Source organism: Nuphar pumila, chromosome 10 (genome assembly GCF_984573655.1).
Source record: "Nuphar pumila chromosome 10, dmNupPumi1.hap1.1, whole genome shotgun sequence".
In the NCBI taxonomy this organism is placed as follows: Eukaryota; Viridiplantae; Streptophyta; class Magnoliopsida; order Nymphaeales; family Nymphaeaceae; genus Nuphar; species Nuphar pumila.
This window is the reverse complement of record NC_143258.1, coordinates 13,784,543-13,807,395: the sequence shown is the minus strand read 5'-3', so window position 1 is coordinate 13,807,395 and position 22,853 is coordinate 13,784,543. Positions and strand designations below refer to the sequence as shown.

The 22,853-nt window shown below is 37.9% G+C and overlaps 1 protein-coding gene across 3 annotated transcripts in view; it reads left to right on the top strand.

Annotated features, from left to right (window-relative positions):
- Positions 1-14,179, top strand: part of ESP4 (HEAT repeat-containing protein) — a 249,664-nt gene extending 235,485 nt beyond the window's left edge. For all 3 annotated transcript variants that reach the window (XM_090018877.1, XM_090018878.1, XM_090018876.1), the window contains 2 exons: positions 13,261-13,364; positions 13,453-14,179. In XM_090018877.1, the coding sequence (XP_089875003.1) occupies positions 13,261-13,364; positions 13,453-13,594 (246 nt within the window). In that variant the 3' untranslated portion in view covers positions 13,595-14,179. The remainder of the gene's footprint in view (positions 1-13,260; positions 13,365-13,452) is intronic.
- Positions 14,180-22,853: the final 8,674 nt, after the last annotated feature.

Here is a 22,853-nt window from a genome sequence, read left to right as displayed (position 1 = left end):
GAATGGTGGGTGGAGATATGACTTGAATTGCATCAATAGAATCAGCTGGAAGGGAATCAAAATTAGCCACTAATGGTTCATCCTCTTCCTACTCTATTCTTTCCAAAAGGGTTAGTCACAACTCCTTCCTGCCTCCCTTCATATGTTTGCTCAAATCTATCAAATGGCATGCAACATTCTTGAAATGAAGTGGATTGAATTCGATACACATGCAAGAACACACTTTGACTTGAATTGCATCAATAGAATCAGCTGGAAGGGAATCAAAATTGGCCACTAATGGTTCATCCTCTTCCTACTCTATTCTTTCCAAAAGGGTTAGTCACAACTCCTTCCTGCCTCCCTTCATATGTTTGCTCAAATCTATCAAATGGCATGCAACATTCTTGAAATGAAGTGGATTGAATCCGATACACATGCAAGAACACACTTTCAATCAAGTAGAATACTTGATTGAATCAATGAAACCACCCACACAAGGGTCACAACAAATTGTTATTGCATAAAAGGCACTCAAAAGAGTAGTTGAGAATACATGGCCCATTGGGGCTATTTATAATACAATGGAGGAATAAGGGGCTGAACATGTGACTGTTGGGGCTGCACCCAACGGTCACACCGTTGGGGCAGCTCCAACAGTCATATGAGCTGCTCCTTTTGCATAAAAGACAAAAGGAAAAAAACAAAAAAAAAGTGCTCCTTTTGCATAAAAGACAAAAGAAAAAAAACAAAAAAAAGTAAAAGTACAAAATAAAATGTCAGCCCATTAGGGACGGACGCCTATTTGGTGAAAAGACCAAAATACTCCTAATGGGTATTTCGGTTTATATATATATATATATATATATATATATATATATATATATATATATATATATATATATATATTAACAATTCTGAACATTGATAACCTTAATTTCCCTTTCCTTTTCAGGACAAGGCATAAAAAATATATATATCTTCCTCAATTTTCATTTCTCCCTTGTTTTGCTCAAAGTAAAGCACATATTCCATAAACTCCACATGCTTAGAAACCCAAACTTTCTTATTAACAGGATCATAGAGAGAGTTTATTCCTATATTTCTCATGCAATAATACAATGCAACCAAAAACCTTCAACACATTATAGTTGGGTGCTAATACAATTTTTTATAAGGTGATATACCTTTCCATATGGCATATGATTAATCTGATAAACTATGATACAAGTACCATCAACCCAATGAACTTTGGGTACATGACTGGTAAATGTAAGAGCTCTGGTAGTTTCAAGAATATGCTTGTTCTTTATTTCTGCAATAACATTCCGTTCAGGTGTATAGGGGCACGATTTCTGATGCACAATACCTTTTTCCTGCAAGAAATTCTCAAACATGCAGCTAACATATTCTCCCCTTAAATCTGGTGAAATATCTTAATTGTAAAAGAGAATTATGTTTTAATCATAGTACAAAATTTTCTAAAGATCTCAACGAGTTCATTTCTAGTTTTTATAAAGTAAATCCAATTGTAACTTGTACAATTATCAATGAAAGTGACAAAATAGGATGAATCTCCCTTAGACAACACAAGTGAAGGTCCCCAAACATCGGAATGCACAAGATCAAAAGTTCTTACAAACTCCACTACTTTAGATCCAAAATGTAGAGTATGACTTTTTGCCAACTTATAAATTTCACAATCTTTGACATGCTCAGACACAGTCACTTTTCACTCTTTAAAACTGTTAGAGGACAAAAGATATTGAAGCGGAGAACTAGAAATGTGACCAAGCCGCTGATGTCATAGCATCGAATTCTCCAAAGTTGTTGCTCTTTGATTGATTTCTAATCCTTTTTGTAAACCCATATCCAACCAATCTAGGTGGTAGAGGTCTCCTTTCCTATGGCCTATGTCACATGGATACGACTGTAGATACGGGGATATGACCATTTTTATGAAGTTTTTAATACGACTAGTCTATAAAGGACATGATACGTGGGCCAAAATGGAGTATCTGTATGACATAGCCTATGGCCAATCCAAGTCCTTTTCTATACAATGCAATCAAGTGGAGAAAAAGGTAACATTACAATTAAGTTTGGTCAGTTGCTTAACAGAAATAAGGTTCATTGCAAGTGAGGGAACATGATGAACTTGAGAAATGTTCAATTTTCCACCTGGACAAGAGATGGGAGCAATGGATTCAATCTTAGAGATAGGTCTAGAAGAGCTATCTGAAGTAAGAATAGAAGCTAGAATAGATTCATGAGCAGTCATGTGACATTATGCCCATGAATCTATTAAGCAGGAGTAGAGGAATAGAGAACAATGGCCGACTGAGCTAAGTGCTGCTGGATCTCTTATTGAATACGCTCAAGAGACAGAGTCTAACCACATAATAATGAGTCTGAAGTGCTGCTACTCATAGTAATTGAAGATGGCTGAACACTACTAACTGCGTGTACTTCCTTAGGCTTCACAGTACCTTCATTAACTGAGGCTACAAAAGCTCATCTTCTTTCTTTTAAGAGATGGATAATTTTTCATATGCCCTAGTTCTGTACAATAGTTGCATTTGACTGAGCTCATATCAAACATGAACCCTCGAGATCTTCCACCTCCTCTACCTCTATGTCACATAGGTGCAGATGCGGGTGTGGGTACGGGTGCGGATGCGGCACTTTAAAAAAACTTGGGTGCGGGGGAGTGGGGAGGGTATATATATATATACCCTCCCCACTCCCCCGCACCCAAGTTTTTTTAAAGTGCCGCATCCGCACCCGTACCCACACCCGCATCTGCACCTATGTTATATATATATATATATATATATATATATATATATATATATATATATATATATATATATATATAACTTTTAACAGTTTAAAGTTAACACTACGTGTATGTGTGTGCATTGATGTATTTATATTATATAATATAGATAAAAATGGACTTGATTAGGGTTAACTGAATCTACTTTTGGATAGAAATGGACCTCAGTGTGGTGGACTTCACCTAAAACAAAGGAAGTTGTGTCCAAGTGTCGCACCCAGGCAGGTGCGGGTGCGATGCATGTGCAGTGCCTTGTTAGAAGAGTCTGTGTGACATAGCTCTACCTTAACTTTTACTATTTTGCTGCCTAGATACAACCAATACAATCTCATCTAAAAGCTTTCCTCCAGGTGTCTTGCTTTTAGTTTCTTCTCCCATTAGCTCAGATAGAGCCTGCATGAGAGAGGGAAGAGATGCTCGATGGAGCGCACGCTATCAAACTCCATGTGCAGGGCCTTGAGCAAATCTATGACCTGTTGTTGGACCTTAGCCTTCGCCTCTAGCTTCTTGCATTCCCCACACTTCTTACATTTAAAACACTTCACATTAGGAAACATGGGGGTATAAGCATCACACAACTGTTGAAATTTCATAAAGAAAGTTTGTATTGAGTCCCCCTTATTGCTTCAAATTCTTGAGATCCTGAGATAGCTGATATTTGCGAGCCCAATTGGATTTCTCATTAATCTGTTTTAAATAATCCGAAGCCTCCTTAGCTTCTTCAAACTTCACAATATTCAGGGCGATATTTTGCTCTATTGAGCTCAATAGCTAAGATTTTACTTTGGCCTTGTCCATATCCCCCATACAAGTACCCACCATAACCAAGGCCCTTCACAACAGTTTTTACATATTCAGCCCAATAAGAATAATTTGTCCCATCCATCTTAATGGGAATAATGTGAATCGAGTCTTTCTTCTCCACACTTCACCAACCCCCAAACTACAATTCAAATGCTGCACTCAAAACACAATACCACAACAGAGAAAAATTGTAGCAAGAATGACAAAAACAAAATCAATTCAGCAAGATGCTTCAAAGACTATGATATTTATGAAAATAGCAAGGCACAACACAAGTATTCCAGCACCAATACTAGAACCGAAAGAGAAACACGATATGAAGAGTCTTCACAAAAACTTGATATGAGTAGTCCAAACTAAATCCCAGATCTCCCACACGAAATCAGGTCCAATAGTGAAAATTGATGCCAAATATCCCAAAAATGAGTTACTGCCTATGTCACATAGGTGCGGGTGCGAGTGCGAGTGCGGTGATGCGGCACTTTAAAAAATCTTTGGTGCGGAGAGTATATATAATTTTTAACAGTTTTAAGTTAACACTATGTGTATTTGTGTGCATTTATGTATTTATATATATAATATAAATAAAAATGGACTTGATTAGGGTTAACTGAATCTACTTTTGGATAGAAATCGACCTCAATGTGGTTGACTTCACTTAACACAAAGGAAGTTGTGTCCAAGTGTCACACTCGCCTGGGTGCGGGTGCGGTGGCCTATTAGAAAAGTCTGTGTGACATAGGTTACTGCCAAGTATACCTCTTAAAAGATTCAAAACTCCAAAAATCTTGAAAAATTCACCAAAAATCAGATATACCTTTGATGAAGATTTTTTATTTTCCAGGCTTCTAAAATTGAGGTCTACTGATTCCCTAACTCAGATCAAAGAAACCCCAAACTTGATACAGGTCTTGCTGGCTTAAGCACTCCTGTGCACGAACCCCAATGCAATAACTCAAGTCTCAACCAGCAGAATGAAGCTCCTCTTGATCTCGTTCACTCAGCTAAAGCTTCCTCTCTTGGGATATGTCTCTAATACCATATCAAGAGCATTAAAGAATTCTCAAGGAGAGCAACAAAAGGGGAAGAAGATAGTCTTCATTGACTCAAAGAATGAAGAGTTAAACAATATATTGGGATGTCCCTTCTACTAAAAGACAAAATTGGTTGACTCTATAACTAATTATAGTAAGAGTACAAGAATACCCTTATAAATAATGGTATGTACATAAAGAGGGGTAGCACAACAAGAAAAGTAACGGCACATATTATTCTCAACAATAAGCATGGGTTGGCTGGTCTAACCCGATCCATCTAAAAAAAAGAAAGTTTGTGGGTTTTGGGCAGGCCTTTCATGTTTGAGCCCGAAAATTCTAGGGCCAAGTCTGACCCAATAAATATCAGGTCGGGCTTTCGATGGCCCAGATCTGTTTGGGGCTTGTCAGGCCTTCGCAGGCTCCAAATCAGACCCAGCCTGACCTGACCCGATGACCACCTCTACATCAACGTATGAGCAAATGGTTGGGGAACAGTCTAAGGCATATATAATCATATTTTACTGCATCAGCAGTATTTGTGCTCTTCCACCCAACCGCACCACATCAAGTCATGAACAACTTGCTGGACTCCTACTGGCATTAATATCATCTCCACAATCAGTGGTTGTGAACAGGGTTACCAGAAACTCTACTTACATGTGGGAAACTCGTTTCTTGGGAAACCGTTTCCGAAATAAAAAACCTATCATTTTCGAAACTTGTGGGAAACTCCTAAAAATGCATGGGAAACTCGTTTCGTATCGACTAAGAAACCTGTTTCACATCACATGGAAAACCTACTTACTTTATATAGGAAACTTGTATGAGTCATTTAGGAAACACGTTTTCAATATGTTTCTTGCATGTTTTCTTTTATAGTTGTAATCAATGTAATAATGTATTTTATTAAAAATAAATTATTGATTTTTTTTTAGTTGTCATAATGTTAGTAAAGTAAAATGTGTAATCTTCATGCATATTCTCAATATTTGTACTTTTGCTCCACTCATATACATATATATCACGCCTCTCATTTCACATGGACTTTAAAAAGTCTCATTTACCGTTTCCATTTCCCATTGTGTTTCTTGTGTCTATTTCCCATCTTGGCATCCTTGGTTGTGACACTCCAACCTGGTGGTCATTACTTGCGGCACAAACGTGAGTTCATGGGTCGTATATGGAGGACAGCAGTTGTGAACGATATTTTCCTACAAATATCTCTTTACAAGCTATTAGACTGTATCGTTGATGACAAAAGCTTTCATGTGGCTACTTCGAGATGATTCAGTTGCAATTCCAGGTTTCTAACATCATGGTAACTGCAAATGTGCACTCTTTTGGAATTAGATATACATGCAGTTATTCAGCAAGTGCAGGAAGTTTATGTAGACAAAGTAGCGCCAAAATTTCTGAGTGCACTTTCATTTCTGGTGATATTAGTGAGGGAGCATAAGAAGAATTGTGCAATTAAAGAATTGGGAAATCAAATCAAAAGGTGCATCAAGATAATACTCGCAAAAAGGGAACAAAACAAGGTTTTCAACCCCGGAGGAAGATGCTCAAGGTGCAACCAAAATCAACATGCATTAAACTGAATTAGCTCAGCACATACGAGCAGTTGTTACTGTTGAGAATAGGTGGTTTTAAGTAGAGTTATTTTACATTAAGATGCTTTTTTGTAATTTAGTTCTTTATAATAGGGCTGTATTGTAATTAGGTCTTTAAGCCTCTCTCTATTTAACATAGAGAGAGGCCCTAATATCGATTAAGGTTCTGAGGTTTTTCTTTGCAGCCGTCTCTCTCTCTCTCTTCTCTCTCTCTCTCTTCTCTCTCTCTAGGGCTCAGTTCATCTTCTACATGGTATCAGAGCCATACCGACCGTGGGAGCGTGATCGACTGTGACGTGGGAGCGTGATCGTGGGAGCGTGATCGACCGTGACGAGGGAGCGTGATCGAGTCTGATCAAGGCTCGATCGATCGTGGAGGCCATCGTGATCGTGATTCAATACCTAATCAGATCGTGATCAAGGCCACCAGATCTGTCAACAGATCCAATGAGTAAAAGAAATAAATACCTAATCAGGTCAGCGATGTAAAATGTTTTTTTGGATCTGTTGACAGATCTGATCACGCTGCTGGTCGTGGATGCTTGCTGTGAGTTCGCAGCTTCTTGTTTTTATCGTTTCATGACTACCTACTGTTTCGGTGGTATTTCCTGCTGTCAGTTTCGTGGCTACCTGTTGGGAGTTGATTGTTGTTGGTATAGTGTGCACTGAACATGTCGTGAGATATTGATATAGTTGCTGTTGGGAGTCTGATTACTGTTGGTGATTCTACATATGGTTGGGGCCCTGTTTTGTGTATCTTGATATCGTGGCTGTGGGGAGTTTGATTGGTGTTTGTACTATTTGCACTGAAAATGTCGTGATTTCAGGTTGTGACTTCCTGCTTATTTTTTTTACAGCAATCCAAGTCTTAGTGGTGTTGCTGTGATTCACTGAAGTGCTGAATTATCTTTCTGTTTGTGGGCTGCTGCTCACTACTGTAGTGGGGTTTTTTTTTGTTGTTCGTGAGTGAACAACTGCTGGTTGGAATATCAGTTGGCGTGTGGGTGTAACACGCGGGGTTTTTTTTGTTTAGTGTGGAGACTGTCCAGTTTTTTTTTAACCTGCAGTATGGCTGAAACTTCGAAAGGTGATTCAAAATTGGAACATATTGGAGAATATAAGGCATTTGCCAATCCCTTTTTGTACGGCTCGTCTGTAAGGTTAAATGAAACTAACTATGCCAGGTGGTCCAGAACATTTATGATGTCGGTATCTGGACATCGTAGAAAACATATCTTGTTGGAAGATGGACCCACTGAAAAGGTGGGAAAATATGTTACCTGGGATGAAGATAATGACATAGTCATGTCATGGATTATGAATAGTGTTGAACCCCATATTGCAGATGGTTTAATTTATTATAATACAGCCAAACAGATGTGGGACAATCTTCGAGATACATACTCACAAGAAACTAATGTGAGTCGTATCCTACAAGTCGAACAGGAAATATACAATTTACAGCAGGGAGATCAAACCTTGGCCCAGTACTATGCCTTCGTAAAAGCTGCTTTTGAAAGACTTAATGCTCACAAACCTCTCTGTTGTTCGAAACAAAAGGATCATCAAAGAACAAACTATGGTTGCTAGGTTTCTTACAGGTTTATCTTCAGAATTTTCTGTTGCAAAAGTCCAAATGTTGACTGGTTCAGATGTACCTACTCTTGCTGAGGCATATAACCGTCTAAGCAGACTTGCTATATCTCTTCCACATTCTCAGCCTGTGACTCAGTCTTCTGCCTTAGTTGTCTCATCTGGTTATGGATGTGGAAATCTTCAGAACATCAGAGGACGAGGTCGCGGCCGAGGTGTGGGAGGCAGAGGAAAGCTTCAATGTACATTCTATGGAAAATCTGGACATTTAGAAGATCGTTGCTGGGATAAGCATGGCCGACCAACCTCATCTTCATCAAAGTCATATGCTCCTAGAGCTAATACTACTTCTCTCGAGGCAACAAAGGCACAAGACAATATTTCTGCAAGTGACAGTAGTATAACCCTCAGTCGTGTTGAATATGATGAATTGATAGCTCTTCGTCCTTTGAGCTCTACCTCTCCTGTTGCTGGTGTTGCCTATTCAATCGGAAATCTTCTTCATCCGACTGACCGTAAGTGGATTATTGATTCTGGTGCATCCAAACATTTGTGTGGAAATTCACTTGTTTTTTCAGATCTAAAGGATATTAAGGCTCAGCTTGGAGTCTCATTAGCCGATGGGAGTACCTCCCCGGTTGTTGGTCAGGGAAATATTTCTATATCCTCCTCATTACAGTTGAAAAATGCTCTTCATGCTTTAAAATTTCCTCAAAGTTTACTTTCTGTGAGTTGTCTTGTAAAAGAACAAAACTGTAGAGTAATATTTGATCCAATGGGTTGTCATTTTCAGGATTTGCTGACGGGGAAGAAAATTGGTGGAGGCTATGAAGAAAATGGAATCTACTACTTACATCATCCAATGGGTACTGTTCATGCTGCAGTGGATCATTCATTTAGTCCTGTTCAGTGGCATCGTCGTCTTGGTCATCCTTCACTGTCAAAGCTTCGTTCGGTCTTTCCTCAGATTCCCTCCACCACATCATTTCAGTGTGAAGCATGTCAGCTGGGCAAGCATCATCGAAGTTCGTTTCCTTCGAGTCAGAGTCAGTCTAGTAATAAAGTCTTTGAACTTCTTCATGCAGATGTATGGGGTCCTAGTAAGATTCCTACTAGGACTCAGTGTCGATACTATCTAGTTATTGTTGATGATTTCTCTAAGTTATCATGGGTGTTTTTAATAAAGGAACGATCTGATGTTCCAAATATTATCAAATCTTTAATTCTTGAAATAAAAACTCAGTTTGAATCGAGTGTCAAGATTGTTAGCACTGATAATGCTCTCGAGTTTAAATCAAAAAGTCTGTTACAATTTTACCATGATAGTGGCATCCAACCCCAAACTTCCTGTGCCTATTCATCTCAACAAAATGGGGTGGCTGAGCGAAAACATCGTCACCTACTTGATATTGTCAGGACCATTATGATCCAATCAAATGTTCCTGCGTTATACTGGGGAGATGCAATTACAACAGCTTGCTATCTGATCAACCGCATGCCTTCCTCTTCTGTGGGTGATCAAATTCCAATTCATATCCTAAAACCAAATACCCATCTCTTCTCCCTCTCGCCCAAAGTGTTTGGATGTGTTTGTTTTGTACACAAACTTGGCCCTGACCGTGATAAATTAGCTGCTCAAGCTACAAAGTGCATATTTATAGGTTATCCCAAAAATCAAAAGGGATATCGATGTTATGATCCTACTTCTCGCCGAGAGTATGTCAGTGCGGATGTGTCTTTCTTGGAATCCACTCCATATTACTCTAATACTGGTTCCCCGCTGCAGGCTGATCCAGCTGAGTCTTGTCCATTACCTATACCTCCTTTTCCCTTGGAATCCGTGCCCTCATTCCCGAACCACACTTCATCCTCTTTCAGATTTCATAATCCTCCATTGGTATATGTGCGTAGAGATCCACCTCCGCAAGTGCCTCCATCTTCTTCTTCTCCTGAGGTAAGTTCTACTGACAATAATGATCTTCATGATGATGATAACAGGCCGATTGCTCTACGAAAGGGGACACGACAATGTACTTTATATCCCATGTCTCGTTTTGTCTCCGAAGCCAGAATTGGAAATCAGATGAAATCTTTTATTTCAGCTTTATCTGCTGAAGTTATTCCTCTGAACTATCAGCAGGCCGAGCTTCATACTCGCTGGAAGAGGGCTATGCAAGAAGAAATGGATGCCTTAATATCTCAGCATACTTGAGATCTAGTTGATTCCCCTGCAGATGCTGACATTGTTGGATGCAAATGGGTATATACGATAAAGTACAAATCTGATGGTTCAATTGAACGGTACAAGGCCAGATTAGTAGTAAAAGGGTATACTCAGACATATGGTATTGATTTCTTTGAAACTTTTTCTCCTGTTGCACGAATGGATACCATTCGTCTTGTTCTCTCAGTAGCTGTGCAGCATGGTTGGAGCCTGTCCCAATTAGATGTGAAAAATGCATTTCTATATGGGGACCTATCTGAAACTGTTTACATGCAACAACCTCCAGGATTTGAGGTTGAGGGGGAGTGTCAGAAGGTGTATACATTGAAAAGGCAATTTATGGCTTGAAACAAAGTCCTCGTGCATGGTTTCAGAAGTTGTTTGAAGTAATGTCAGGTTTTGGCTTTAATAGGTCAGCAGCAGATCATACACTATTCATAAAGAAAACTAGCTCTGGCATAGTTGTTATGGTGGTATATGTGGATAACATCATTCTTACAGGTGATGATGTGAAAGCTATTGAAGCCAAAAAGGCTCATCTTCAAAAACACTTTGTTACAAAAGACCTTGGTTCACTCAGGTATTTTCTGGGTATAGAAGTTGCCAGGAGCCGTGAAGGGTTGGTTTTGTCTCAACGGAAGTATGTTCTTGACTTATTAAAGGAAACAGGAATGTTGGGAGCTAAGCCAGCAAATATTTCCATGGACCATAAAGTTCAGTTGTTTGAAGAAGGGTCAAAACTGGTTGATAGCAAAAGCTATCGCTCCCTAGTTGGGAAACTACTGTATGTAACTGTGATCAGGCCGGATATTGCTTTAGCAGTGAGTAAAGTCAGTCAGTTTATGGACAAACCAACTGAGGTACACTGGAATGCAGCTATTATGATTCTCAGATATCTAAAATCTTCTCCTGGAAAGGGGTTATTGTTCAAGAAAGGTGAAACTCTGGATATAGTGGCCTATTCTGATGCTGACTATGCAGGATCTGTAGTAGATAGAAAATCTACCACAGGATTTTGTGTGTTCCTGGGAGACAACTTGATCTCTTGGAGAAGTAAGAAGCAAAATGTGGTTTCTAGGTCGAGTGCAGAATCAGAATATCGGGCTATGGCCCAAACAGCTGCTGAATTGATGTGGGTTCGTACTGTTCTTCTTGATCTCCAGGTGAAGGTTTCCTCTCCCATGACCATGATGTGCGATAACAAAGCTGCAACATATATAGCGAACAATCCTGTATTTCATGAGAGAACAAAGCACATTGAGGTTGATTGCCACTATGTAAGGGATATGGTTCAAGCGGGTCATATCACTACCCAATATCTAAAGTCATATCAGTACGCAATATCTAAAGTCGGAAGACCAAGTTGCAGATATGTTCACAAAACCTCTTGCCAGACCAAATTTTTCAAAATGTTGTGACAAGCTGAGCATGATCGATGTCTATGCTCCAGCTTGAGGGGGAGTGTTGAGAATAGGTGGTTTTAAGTAGAGTTATTTTACATTAAGATGCTTTTTTGTAATTTAGTTCTTTATAATAGGGCTGTATTGTAATTAGGTCTTTAAGCCTCTCTCTATTTAACATAGAGAGAGGCCCTAATATCGATTAAGGTTCTGAGGTTTTTCTTTGCAGCCGTCTCTCTCTCTCTCTCTCTCTCTTCTCTCTCTCTCTCTCTTCTCTCTCTCTAGGGCCCAGTTCATCTTCTACAGTTACTACTCAGTGGTTGGCCTCACCAAAAAGGTGAAGACCATTGCACATGCAGAAATGCAGTATGAGGCACACAGTTACTACCACCAAGGCTGAGCACATCATGCAGCCTGTGCCAGTATTTTGCAACTAGTTCACACACCCATCCTCTTAGTAAGCTGGTCGATGTAATATAGGGTTTATCGCTATGCTGACACCTACCAACACAATGTTTCCACCCACTTCTGATGTATTGTTCTCAGCTTGAGGACAAGGTGAAGGAAGCGTGGTGGAATGTTAGAAAGCCACAAGCATCCACAGATGAGAGGATTTACTCGACCTTGGGCTGGGACCTTGTACAGGAGTTGGGCTCGTGTTGGGTATTCATGGAGCATCCTTGTAAATAAGACTAAGGGCATATTGGGTAATAGGTTGTATCTTTCTTTTAGGAGCTATTGGAGCCTTTAAATAAGGCCTTGTACTCATTTTATCATCGAATAAGAATTCTAAGAGAGTTTCTCCCTTTGGCCTTCTTCCTAAAATGATTTGGCTCTAATGCTAGGATTCTTCCCCTAGCTGTTAGAGAGTTGGCTCTAGCACTAGGAGAGTGGATCTCCTACTGTTAGAGATTGACCCTAAACCTGTGTGTTTCTCTCAGTTGATCCGCTTCGATCCATAATTTTCCCATTTCATGCCCTTCCTCACTAGTCAATATTCTCACTTCTTACCGACCTTCCTGTTACCGATTAGGATCCATCACCTCACCTCCCTAGGTCACCTTCTAGTCAGTATGGGACTGGAGTTTCAGGATGTGCAAACCATTCAAAAGTTAGAACTTTCAGTATAGCTGTATAGGGTATTAAATTCACCTACATTTGCAGTGAAATGTTTAATGAATTCTCTTATATGGTATATTTATGATATTATACTCTTCATAGCTGTGACTTGTACATCTCAGCCATGTCTCATTAGGTCTGGATCAGGCTAAAAAAAGAACCCTTTTATTTTTGTGTCATGCTTCACCTTTTAGGTTGGTTAAGAAATCTAACTTATGCCAGCTCTTTTCTCAATAAAATTCACAAAACATCAATTTTGTAACTGAATTTATGAATATCTATATATATATATATATATAGAGAGAGAGAGAGAGAGATTTTCTGGCACTTTTTTCGCAATTCTGACCTCGTAGATGTGTTCGGCATGGTCAATTTACTACGAATTGATACATGGGTCATGTTTTCCGATGAGAAAAAAATGATTTTCAAATCCATGTTTCGTTTGCAAGTCACATGCATGAACATGTCCTTGTCTATGCAGCATGGCATACTAATTTCTGTTGTGATGCTTATATTTGTATCTGACTGTCATGTAAGTTGGGGTGTTGGATTGGGTTTGTTGGTGTGTGCCATCTTGAATTGGGTTTCCTTGCGAGTCCGCTGATCATGGCCATGTGTTATTCTTTGTTAACTAAAGCAGTTTTATTATGGACAGTTGCCAGCTGCACAACTTGAAAACGCTCTGAACCGGAGCCCATCACTTAAAGCACCACTGGTTGCTCATGCAAGCCAGCCAAATATCCGTTCATCACTTCCCAGGTTTCTCATGGATTCAAATCTAGAAATGCTTCTCCAGATATCTTAGCACCCAATTTACTGTCTTCTTCATTATGATTGTCTTAATCAGGTCAACCTTGGTGGTCTTGGGGCTTGCCTCAGATTCGCAGACCACAAGTCAGACACAATCAATTCAGCAAACCAGTAATGTTGGGAATGCTGATGGAACAGCTGCTGCAGAGACAACTCAAGAGTCATCAGCTGGTGGTTAATGGGTAAAGTAGGCAGATCTGTCAACAGCTGGATGAACATGTTTTTGACTGCGGCCAAAACAAGGCTCTACTTATGGCCTCCGTCTCTTCTTGCATCATTAGATGAGAAGACCTAGCTGCTGGCATGCCAAATTTTATTCAACTTGCTAGGTATGATGCAGATATGCTAGCACCTTACAGATCTTAGAAGAAGCTCGTGAAGGGTGCTCAACATTACAAAGTCATTCCTATCATGGGAATCATGGCCAGTCTGGATTTGTCGTGGGAGCACATACAACTGAGCGATCTGCTGCTGATGCTCGAGACTGTGCTTCTGGTTTGGGCTTCAGGAGGCTCAGAGCTTATTGTGTAGATTAATCAGACTGAGCATGTCCGCATGCCAGAAAGTTTGCACCTACTCTCACTTGATAATAACATTAATACTGTGCCTGATGTATCATGCATTATCACAAAACTGTATCTAGTGGACTTTTGTCATCCTTATTGTAGCCAAAGTTCCACCAAAGATTTCATCCATAGGCAGTTCTGTTGTATTCTACTTGATCATGTTTGTTCGCTTGCTTCAATGGATGCAATTGATCCTCATGAGAAGTGGCTACCGGAGAAGCCTATGTACGAACAAGGATTGATTTCACTCCCCCATCTAACTACTCTAGGTTGGGGGTGGGTCCTAGCTGGAAAGTTATAGACACCTTTCCATACTTTGTATATAGAGTTCTTCACTTAATTTTCTCTGCAGTTCTAGTCTTTGGCGGTATTTATCATGCGCTTCTTGGACTCGAGACTCCTGAAGAATCCTTTCCATTCTTCGGTTATGTATGGAAAGATAGAAATAAAATGATCACAATTTTGGGTACCTCAATCATTTTGCAACTCCTAAATGTCATAAAAATACGGGGAGACTCCTGATCCTTAGAGGCTTCTCCCAATGCAGGTTTCTAAAGGATATTTCCTTATACTAGAATAATAGTGCAACAATGCCATTGTTGTCAGCAAATAGTCATGCTTTTCTGAAAAAGGGTTCCCAATACCATGTTTTCAGCTTCAGACATGATTCTTTAGCAAAAGCTGCCTCTTTTTCGAATTTTCTAACAAAGTGATGATGTCTAAAACTAGGACAATGATAGAGTGTGAAACAGCACCAGTACCCATGGGTACCAACATCCTCGGGGCAGATGTTTGCCCCTAAAAGCAGCTATTGAAATTATCATTTTCGATGTAAATCTACTTTCTCGATTCGATTTTCATCGTCCTTGTCAATAAAACAAGACAATTTTGTAAGTGAAACTTGTCTCACCCATTTTTTGTTAAATCAATGATATTAGGTGTGTTTTACATCGGAAAAATACAATCGAAGAGTGGATTTCTCCTATTTTGATTGACCATTCTGAACACATGCATGGGGCCAGATTTGGTATAAGTAACCTCCTCCTATGAACCCATTGAGGGTAGCCAATATTTCCATTTTCATACTATCGCAACTTTTTCTTCGAGTTAAGACGTTGACCACACATTTACACTTTTTTTTTTGAAAGGCAAGCTGGGGTTAGGCAGACCCCACCAGTTACACAGCATACCATTGGATTTTGAACTTGCAACCTCCCAATACATGGTAACGTTCCCTAGTAGTTCCTACCAAACAAGCGGAGAACCCGTTGGTACAAATTTAAAATTGACATCATAAATTTGATGCATTAGTTGTCAACACGATGGAATTCTTAGTAAGTTTGTAGCAAAGTTTCATCAAACGACATATTTTTCTAAAGTGCAAGTAATAAATGTATCATTCGTTCTTTACAAATTATAAAAAAAATATTCATTGATGAAACCACCAAGTGATTGTTAAACTTGCTGGTACCAATTTGTGGTGAACATGCTAACATCTATATAATATTATCATGTTCAACAAATTTATACCCTAACAATTAAGAATGTTACGGCGATTTGATGCATTATCTAGATAGTAAATGTCTCATCTATTCTTTATAAATTCACTACAATGCATTTCGTGATGACAGTTAATACGAAAGACCACTAAAGATGTGTTTGATAACGAGGGATCTCAGGTCCCGGATCTGATCTGGCGTAGGAGGTACTGATGTGGCATGGTCCCCAAGATCCCCAAGTTATCAACATAAGAACTCTGACCTGGCGGTTTGAGGATCCGAGATCATTGCCTTGGTTAAATTAAAGAGAGAATCAGATGCGATGTAATTGTACACTTTTAGTGTACTGCTGCACCTGATCACCCTCCATCAATGCTTGTGTCTGACAGGCTGTATCCCAAAGATGGAGGGTAATCAGGTGCACCGGCACACTAAAAGTGTGCAATCACAATGTAACTGATCCTCCCTAGAAAAACATGGTCTAAGAAACGACAACACAACACCCCCTTTCTTCTTAGATCATTGGTATTCAAAACCTTGTTGAGCAGAAATTCTGGGCTATCAAATACCCCCAAGTTATTTGTCAATTTTGTTAATAATATGCATTCATGGTTGGAGCAGGGATCCAGAGCCAATCACATGATAACATTTCATGTGGAGCCTGCACTCTGTAGCTGTGGGCCCAATGCAATGCTGTCATGTGATTGGGTAAGATAACCATGGCACTTAGCCGCTCTTTTGATCTCAACTCTTCGTGGTTGGGGTGACCCACAAAGGCTCTGCACACCTATCGCTGGCTTAAGAGTTTCAGGCTGTAGACAGTGAGAATTCAATGTTCAGGGTTTGTGTTCCTTGCTGCAAGACCGAAGCAGGCTTACTTGTAGGTGGGGGCAGCCGAGGGGTTTTAACTGTTTGGGGTGAGCCATACGACAGGGCATCATTCCATCACCTAAGCCAGAGTTGCCCTTAGTTAAATAATATTTTTCATGAAGGATGGAGAAACCACCTTTGGAATTAGAGACCTAGTCTAGTTAAATATTAAAAAAATGAATTTGTGACGGTCATGGACTCTCTCTCTCTCTCTTTTGCAGTGTGAGAGAAGGGAACCCCACCAACCTTTCCCCATCACAGGCCTCACATTGGCTGGCCTCCGGTTAGTAAAACCCTTTAGGTGTCCCCTGCCCACCCACTGGCAAGTGCACCTGGCGGCTGACCATACCGTGAAAAAAGTTATAGCTCTATATTAGAAGGAATGAAAAAATAAGACTAATAATGTCTACCCCATATAGTTGAGATAAGGTGAGATGACGATGATATTGTCGCTGCCTATACAATACCTACAGTACTGTATAACAAAAATGATTTTAGAAAAAAAATTCAATTTTTGAAAAATCTGTCAGTTGTAAAAGGACCTTTTTATCTTTTGTACAGGCAAATTTTTTTTTTTTGATATGCGAACTTCCCTCTCAAATATCTAAATATGCAAATTTTCTCTCCTATTAGCGAATTTTCTCCTACATATGTGAATTTCCTCCCACATTTTCAAATGTGAAAAATGACCATACTTTATGACAAATATGACACATTTTCCAAAATGCCTCAAAATTTATATTGTTTTTCTCATGTCCAAAATTGCAAATACCCAATTTCGTCATTCAAGATTCAAGATTGACTATATATATATATTTAAAAATACAATAATTGCACAAATATCTCAAGCATAAATTAAAATTTATATCTAGCTTTATCACTGGCATTGGTTTTTCGACATGGTTCCCCATTCTTCAGTAGTGATCCTTAGATCATGCATAACATCAATTGTTCATTCTTCATTGCCTGCACATTGAAGATGCACGTTCTTCAAAGGACTAAGCCTGATAGATGGTGTCTGAGATAGATGCGTGTTCTCTAAAAGATCCCCATCATGCCATTCATCAATTGCTTCTTTTTTAACTACCAATGCAATAACTTTTTCTTTAATTTTGCGAGCAACTAAGTAAATGTCACAACTAAATAACATGGATTCTACCTCATCACCTCTATTCATATATGTTGGCCATCTAATTTGGGATCTCCCTATAGCGGAGGCTAATTGAGTCTTCTTCATATCCAATTTTACGAGACATCAAAGCTAGAAATTTCTTATAACTACTATTTTTGGATACCGGTATAGATCTCTGGGCAGGGTGATCAATGCTTCAATGATATATTTAAACCTTTTAAGAGGCCATCGTTAGGTGCCTATACCAACCACACGACATATATCATTTATCTTCATAAACTAGAATGTGAGGAAAAGACATTCATAAATATATATATATATATATATATATATATATATATATATATATATATATATATATATATATATATATATATATATATATATATATATATATGAAAAAAACCATAAAGATAGTAAATGTAACGCCCCCAAATTGAACTTCGAAAAATGCATAATTTTTTTTTTACAATTGCAAAAAACCTTCCAAGGACTAGGGGTGCATTATAAATTTAATATTCACAACCCATCAACCATTTCAAACATAGAGTAAATTCAAACCATGAACTAAACTTTATTTATTAAATCAAATATGTCAATAAAGTTCATAAAAGCCAAATTTCACTCTAGCCAATCTGATGCACATCAGAACCTAGGCCACCAAACCATAAACCTCGAGTCCTCCAGCCAGCTAGTCCCTCGCATCACTGAACCTTAGTGCCTGAAAAATATTTTTAGAAAATGGGTAAGAACCGAAATTCTTGTATGAGATCATCTAAAAATCCAACAGTAAGGAAATATCATAAATTAAATCAAGCACAAGTTTAATAGGAATCACAGGCAACAAATCATCATAACTAACTTACCATCTAAGCAGTTCAAGCAAGCATTCAACAATTTCATGTTACATCAAACATTCAGAGTTGCATGAAATTAATGCTAAACATTTAAGGATACATGAATCAATACAGCATGAATGAATAACTCTTTAAGTTAATTATCAAAATTGCTTTTGCATGCATATCCTTATTAAATGTACACAAATTTAATTTTCACTTTCTTACAAACTCGCGGATACTCAAAACAAGTAAAGTTTTTGAGGTTCAAGGCAGTTCCTAGTCATAGCTTAACACACAATATGTATTTTAATTATTGAGTTCTATACTTATTCTCTGACCAATATTATGAATCAGCACCATCAAAACATTAAGAATCAATACCTAATGTTGGGACATCAAGGAAATCAACATTCATTGATGTCATTTTCTTGGTATGCCAATATTTACACTTGAGTTAACAATACCACCCTCATGTAAAGTGACTGAAAGTTTTCTACAATCGTGGTCGGGAACACGAACCACACTTCCAGTTCTTGGGGACAACAATTTCACATAGTGTTTAGTAGCGTTATGGTCTCCCACAACCATCATCCAAGGTTCCCACCCTTTCAAAGGGATACCAAGGAAGACAAAATATTATATTGTTTGTTCTCTTTTACTATTTTAATCAATTAAAAGTTTTTTACACAAGAACTGTTACAATAACGAAGCCGTATATGACATTTTTAGAACTAGATTTTGATGATGAACAAGTGAATCAACTGCATAAGGCAATGAAGAAAGATGACAAGAATTGAAGAACTCAATGAAGAATCTTTGAAGACATATGTGCAAATGTAAATTTAGTTAAATGTCTTAGATTCTTGTAAGAGTCTTACTTAGAGTGCATTTTACCTAAAAAGTCTTTAGAAAAACTTTTCTAAAAGAACCCTTTCATGAAAATCGTTTTAGAAAACTCTTTACTTAATTTTTCATGTTTATTAGTCGACCAACAGACTCACCAGTCGACCAACTTTTTTGTGCCAATTTTTCAAAGCAAAAACGTCAACTTTTTGAATTATTCGACTAATCGACTCTTAGTTGACTGGACAAAATGTTTGATTTTTGAAAATTTAGCAGCAGTCAACTGAAGGTTTTCTTAGTCGACCGGACAAAATATTTGTTTTCAAAAAAAATTAACAGTAGTCGATTAAAAGGTTTTTCAGTCTACTGATGGTTTTCATCAATCGACTAACTTTTCTTTAGTTGACTAAGTTTTAAACTCCAGATTTTAAAACGGCTCTGTTAAACACAGTAGTCGACTGACGATAATTGTCAATCTGCTAATATTTGATTTCAGTCGACTAACTACTGTTTCAGTCGACTAATATTGTCATTTTTCTGTAACTTTTAAAAGGTGTGTCTTTTCATTTTTCAAACGAATTGATCGTTCAAAAGTGACTGTTTTGACACCCCTTCGTACCCTCAACGTATGGAATCTTTCAACTATAAATATGAGTGCATTTCACACTCAAAAACATCGAATCCAATCAAATTACATTGAATTACAAAGATTGAATTCTTTGCTTTTCACTCCTATTCATTCAAGTATTCGTTTTCTCACTCACTTGATATTTTCACTCAAATTCTTTTTGAGAGATAGTGTATTTGTGAGTTGAGTATTTCAACAACCTTAGAATCCAATTACATTTCATCTGCATTTATAAGAAAGGCTCGTAGGTTGATTGTAAGTTTTCTTACTTATATTTTTCTGTAAAAGGAAATGACTCCTTGGTTTAAAGGAGTTGTTTGCTTTCAGTAGGGTTGTTACTGAAAGTGAGACCGATTTGGTCTGTATGTTCTTGTGGTTACACAAGGTTGATAGTGGAAATCTCAAGCGGGTTTTGCTTGGGGACTGAATGTAGGTCTAAAAGACCGAACTAGGATAAATTCTTGTGTTTTTTGTGTGATTGCTTTGCAAATCTCAAAAACATTAAAAATTTCAAAGACATTATTTAAAAGCACTATTCATCCCCCCTCTAGCTTCTAGTCCCTTTTGATGCCTCTGCTTTAGATGAACCCCAGAGTTACTAATGTGTGATTGCAACCTGCATCTGCAAGCTTTTGTACTCTTCCCTCAGGTGATAATGGTTATATACTGAAATGAAAGGGACCTTGAGGGGCTCAAAGGGGCTTTTGAGGGGATCTTAGAGGGCTCTTCAGGGGCTCGTTTGAGGACTCACCACATGATCAATCGCTTTCCTTCAAAACAGAATCACAAAACACAGAAGAACTAGATGAGAATTTAATGTTAATTCAAAGAAACAGGTTTGTATCTTCAAGAGTTTATCCGTAAGTCCTGCATTCTATCTGATTCACCTCACTTCTTCTTTGCCCCAGTATCATTCTGATGGCGTTCGATTCCCTCAATGTTGTCTTTCTCTGAGATGATGTCTTCTATCAGATTCAGGATGGATCCCCGAATCATCGGGTCATCAAGTCTCATCCTTTCTTCCCTCGGTGGTATTATTCTTGGTTCACCACCTTCTCGCGTATGTTCCCAGACCACTTGGATGACTGTGGGTTGGAGATGGCATCAGCAGCAGGCAAGCGAACTATCAATGGAGCTCTGATTCAGGCTATGGCAGAACGGTGAAATCATTACCTCGATCATACAACACTTTCATTTGGTATCGAGCAAGGTTTGATATATCATAATTTTACCATCATCTAGCATGACAACAATATAGTCTTCTCAGCACAAAGAAGGATTCTCCTCAGTTTGTCCTCCTCTCTTTGATGGAATGAATTATGGCTATTGGAAAGTAAGAATGACAATATTCTTATAATCTATATATCTCAAAATTTGGAGAGTTGTTTCAGAAAAGTACCAAGCACCATCAACTGATTTCAGTCAATAGACCGATGAAGCAAAGAAGACTGCTTCACTCAACTCCAAAGCTATGAATGTGTTATATTGTGTCGTTGACAAGGTAGAGTTCAATCACATTTCTTAATGTTCTACAACAAATGAAATTTAGCATACTCTTCTCGTTACTCATGAAGGTACGTCAAAGGTAAAAGAATCTAAGATTGCTTCTTTAGTTCATAAATTTAAATTGTTTAAAATGAAGCAAAATGAGTCTATATCGAATATGGTAACAAGAATGACTGATATTACTAACACTCTAAAATCCCTTGGAAAAGAATATTTGCAAGTGGATTTAGTTAGAAAAATCCTAAGGTGTTTAACTCCTGAATGGAAGAGAAAAACTACATCAATAGAGGAAGCAAATGATTTAAACACCCTTTCTCTTAAAGTTTTGGTTGGCAACTTAATGGCATATGAAGACTAACTTCATGATAGACAAGAAGAAGAACCCAAGAAGAAATCTCTTGCTTTCAAGGTCATTTCTGACTCTGAAGATTCAGAAGAAGAAAGATATTGCCCTTATCACAAGGCAATTCAAAAGATTCATCAAAAAGAAAATATTTCAAAGGAAGGTAAAGAAAACTGATTCTTACAATCCTAATAAAGTCAAGTGCTTCAACTACAAAAAGGCAGGACACATCAAGAAAGATTGTCCTCTTCTTAAAATCAAGCCTAAGGACCAATTCAAGAAGAAAAAGGCATTTCAAGCAAGTTGGAATGATAGTGACTCTTCTTCCGATGAAGAATCAAATGAAGAAGTCGCCAATATGTGCTTTGTAGCATAAGAAGACTCGGTAAGTCAATTTGATTATGATGACTTATTAGAAGCTTTTAATGATTTATATGCTAAATTTAAGAGTCTAAGTTCTAAAAACAAAGAGTTAAAAACTGAAAATTCAACTCTTGACTCTAAAAACAAAATATTACTTCAAGCGATAGAAAATCTCAAGAAGAAAAACTCTTGTCAAGCATCTGAAATAAAAAAAAAATGGAATTATAACCAAAATCTTACAAGAAGAAATATCAAGTCTAAAAGAAAAATTGAATGATCTTCTTTCTATAGTGACCAAGTTCACTAATGGACAAGAAAATCTAGAAAGACTTATTGGTTCTCAAAGATGCTCGGTTAATAAAACTGGATTGGGATATAGTTTCTTTGATACTCAAAATAGACCAAATTATGTAGTAAAGAATCAAAGTCAAAATTCTCAATCATTGGTTCAAAGAACTCTATTTTCTAGTCATAATAGAAATGCATCTAATCATGATACTTATAAAGCTTATAAACTTAGACATGATTATTCTAGAAATACTAAATCTTTTTATAGAAAGAATATTTATTCTCAAAGGAAACCAAAATCCAAATGGATATGGGTTCCTAAGACTAACGTTTATAAACTCGAAAATAAAAAAAGGTCAAATGCTTTGTCTTCCAATTTTGTTGTAGGTACACAAAATAAGGAGCAAATGGATCTTGGATAGCGGTTGTTCCAAACATATGACTGGAAGGCCAAAGTTATTTTTCACCCTCCAAAGTAAGGATGGAGGAACTATCACCTTTGGTGACAATAACAAGAAAAAAGTAATTGGTATTGGTAACATTGGCAATCCAAAATTTTCC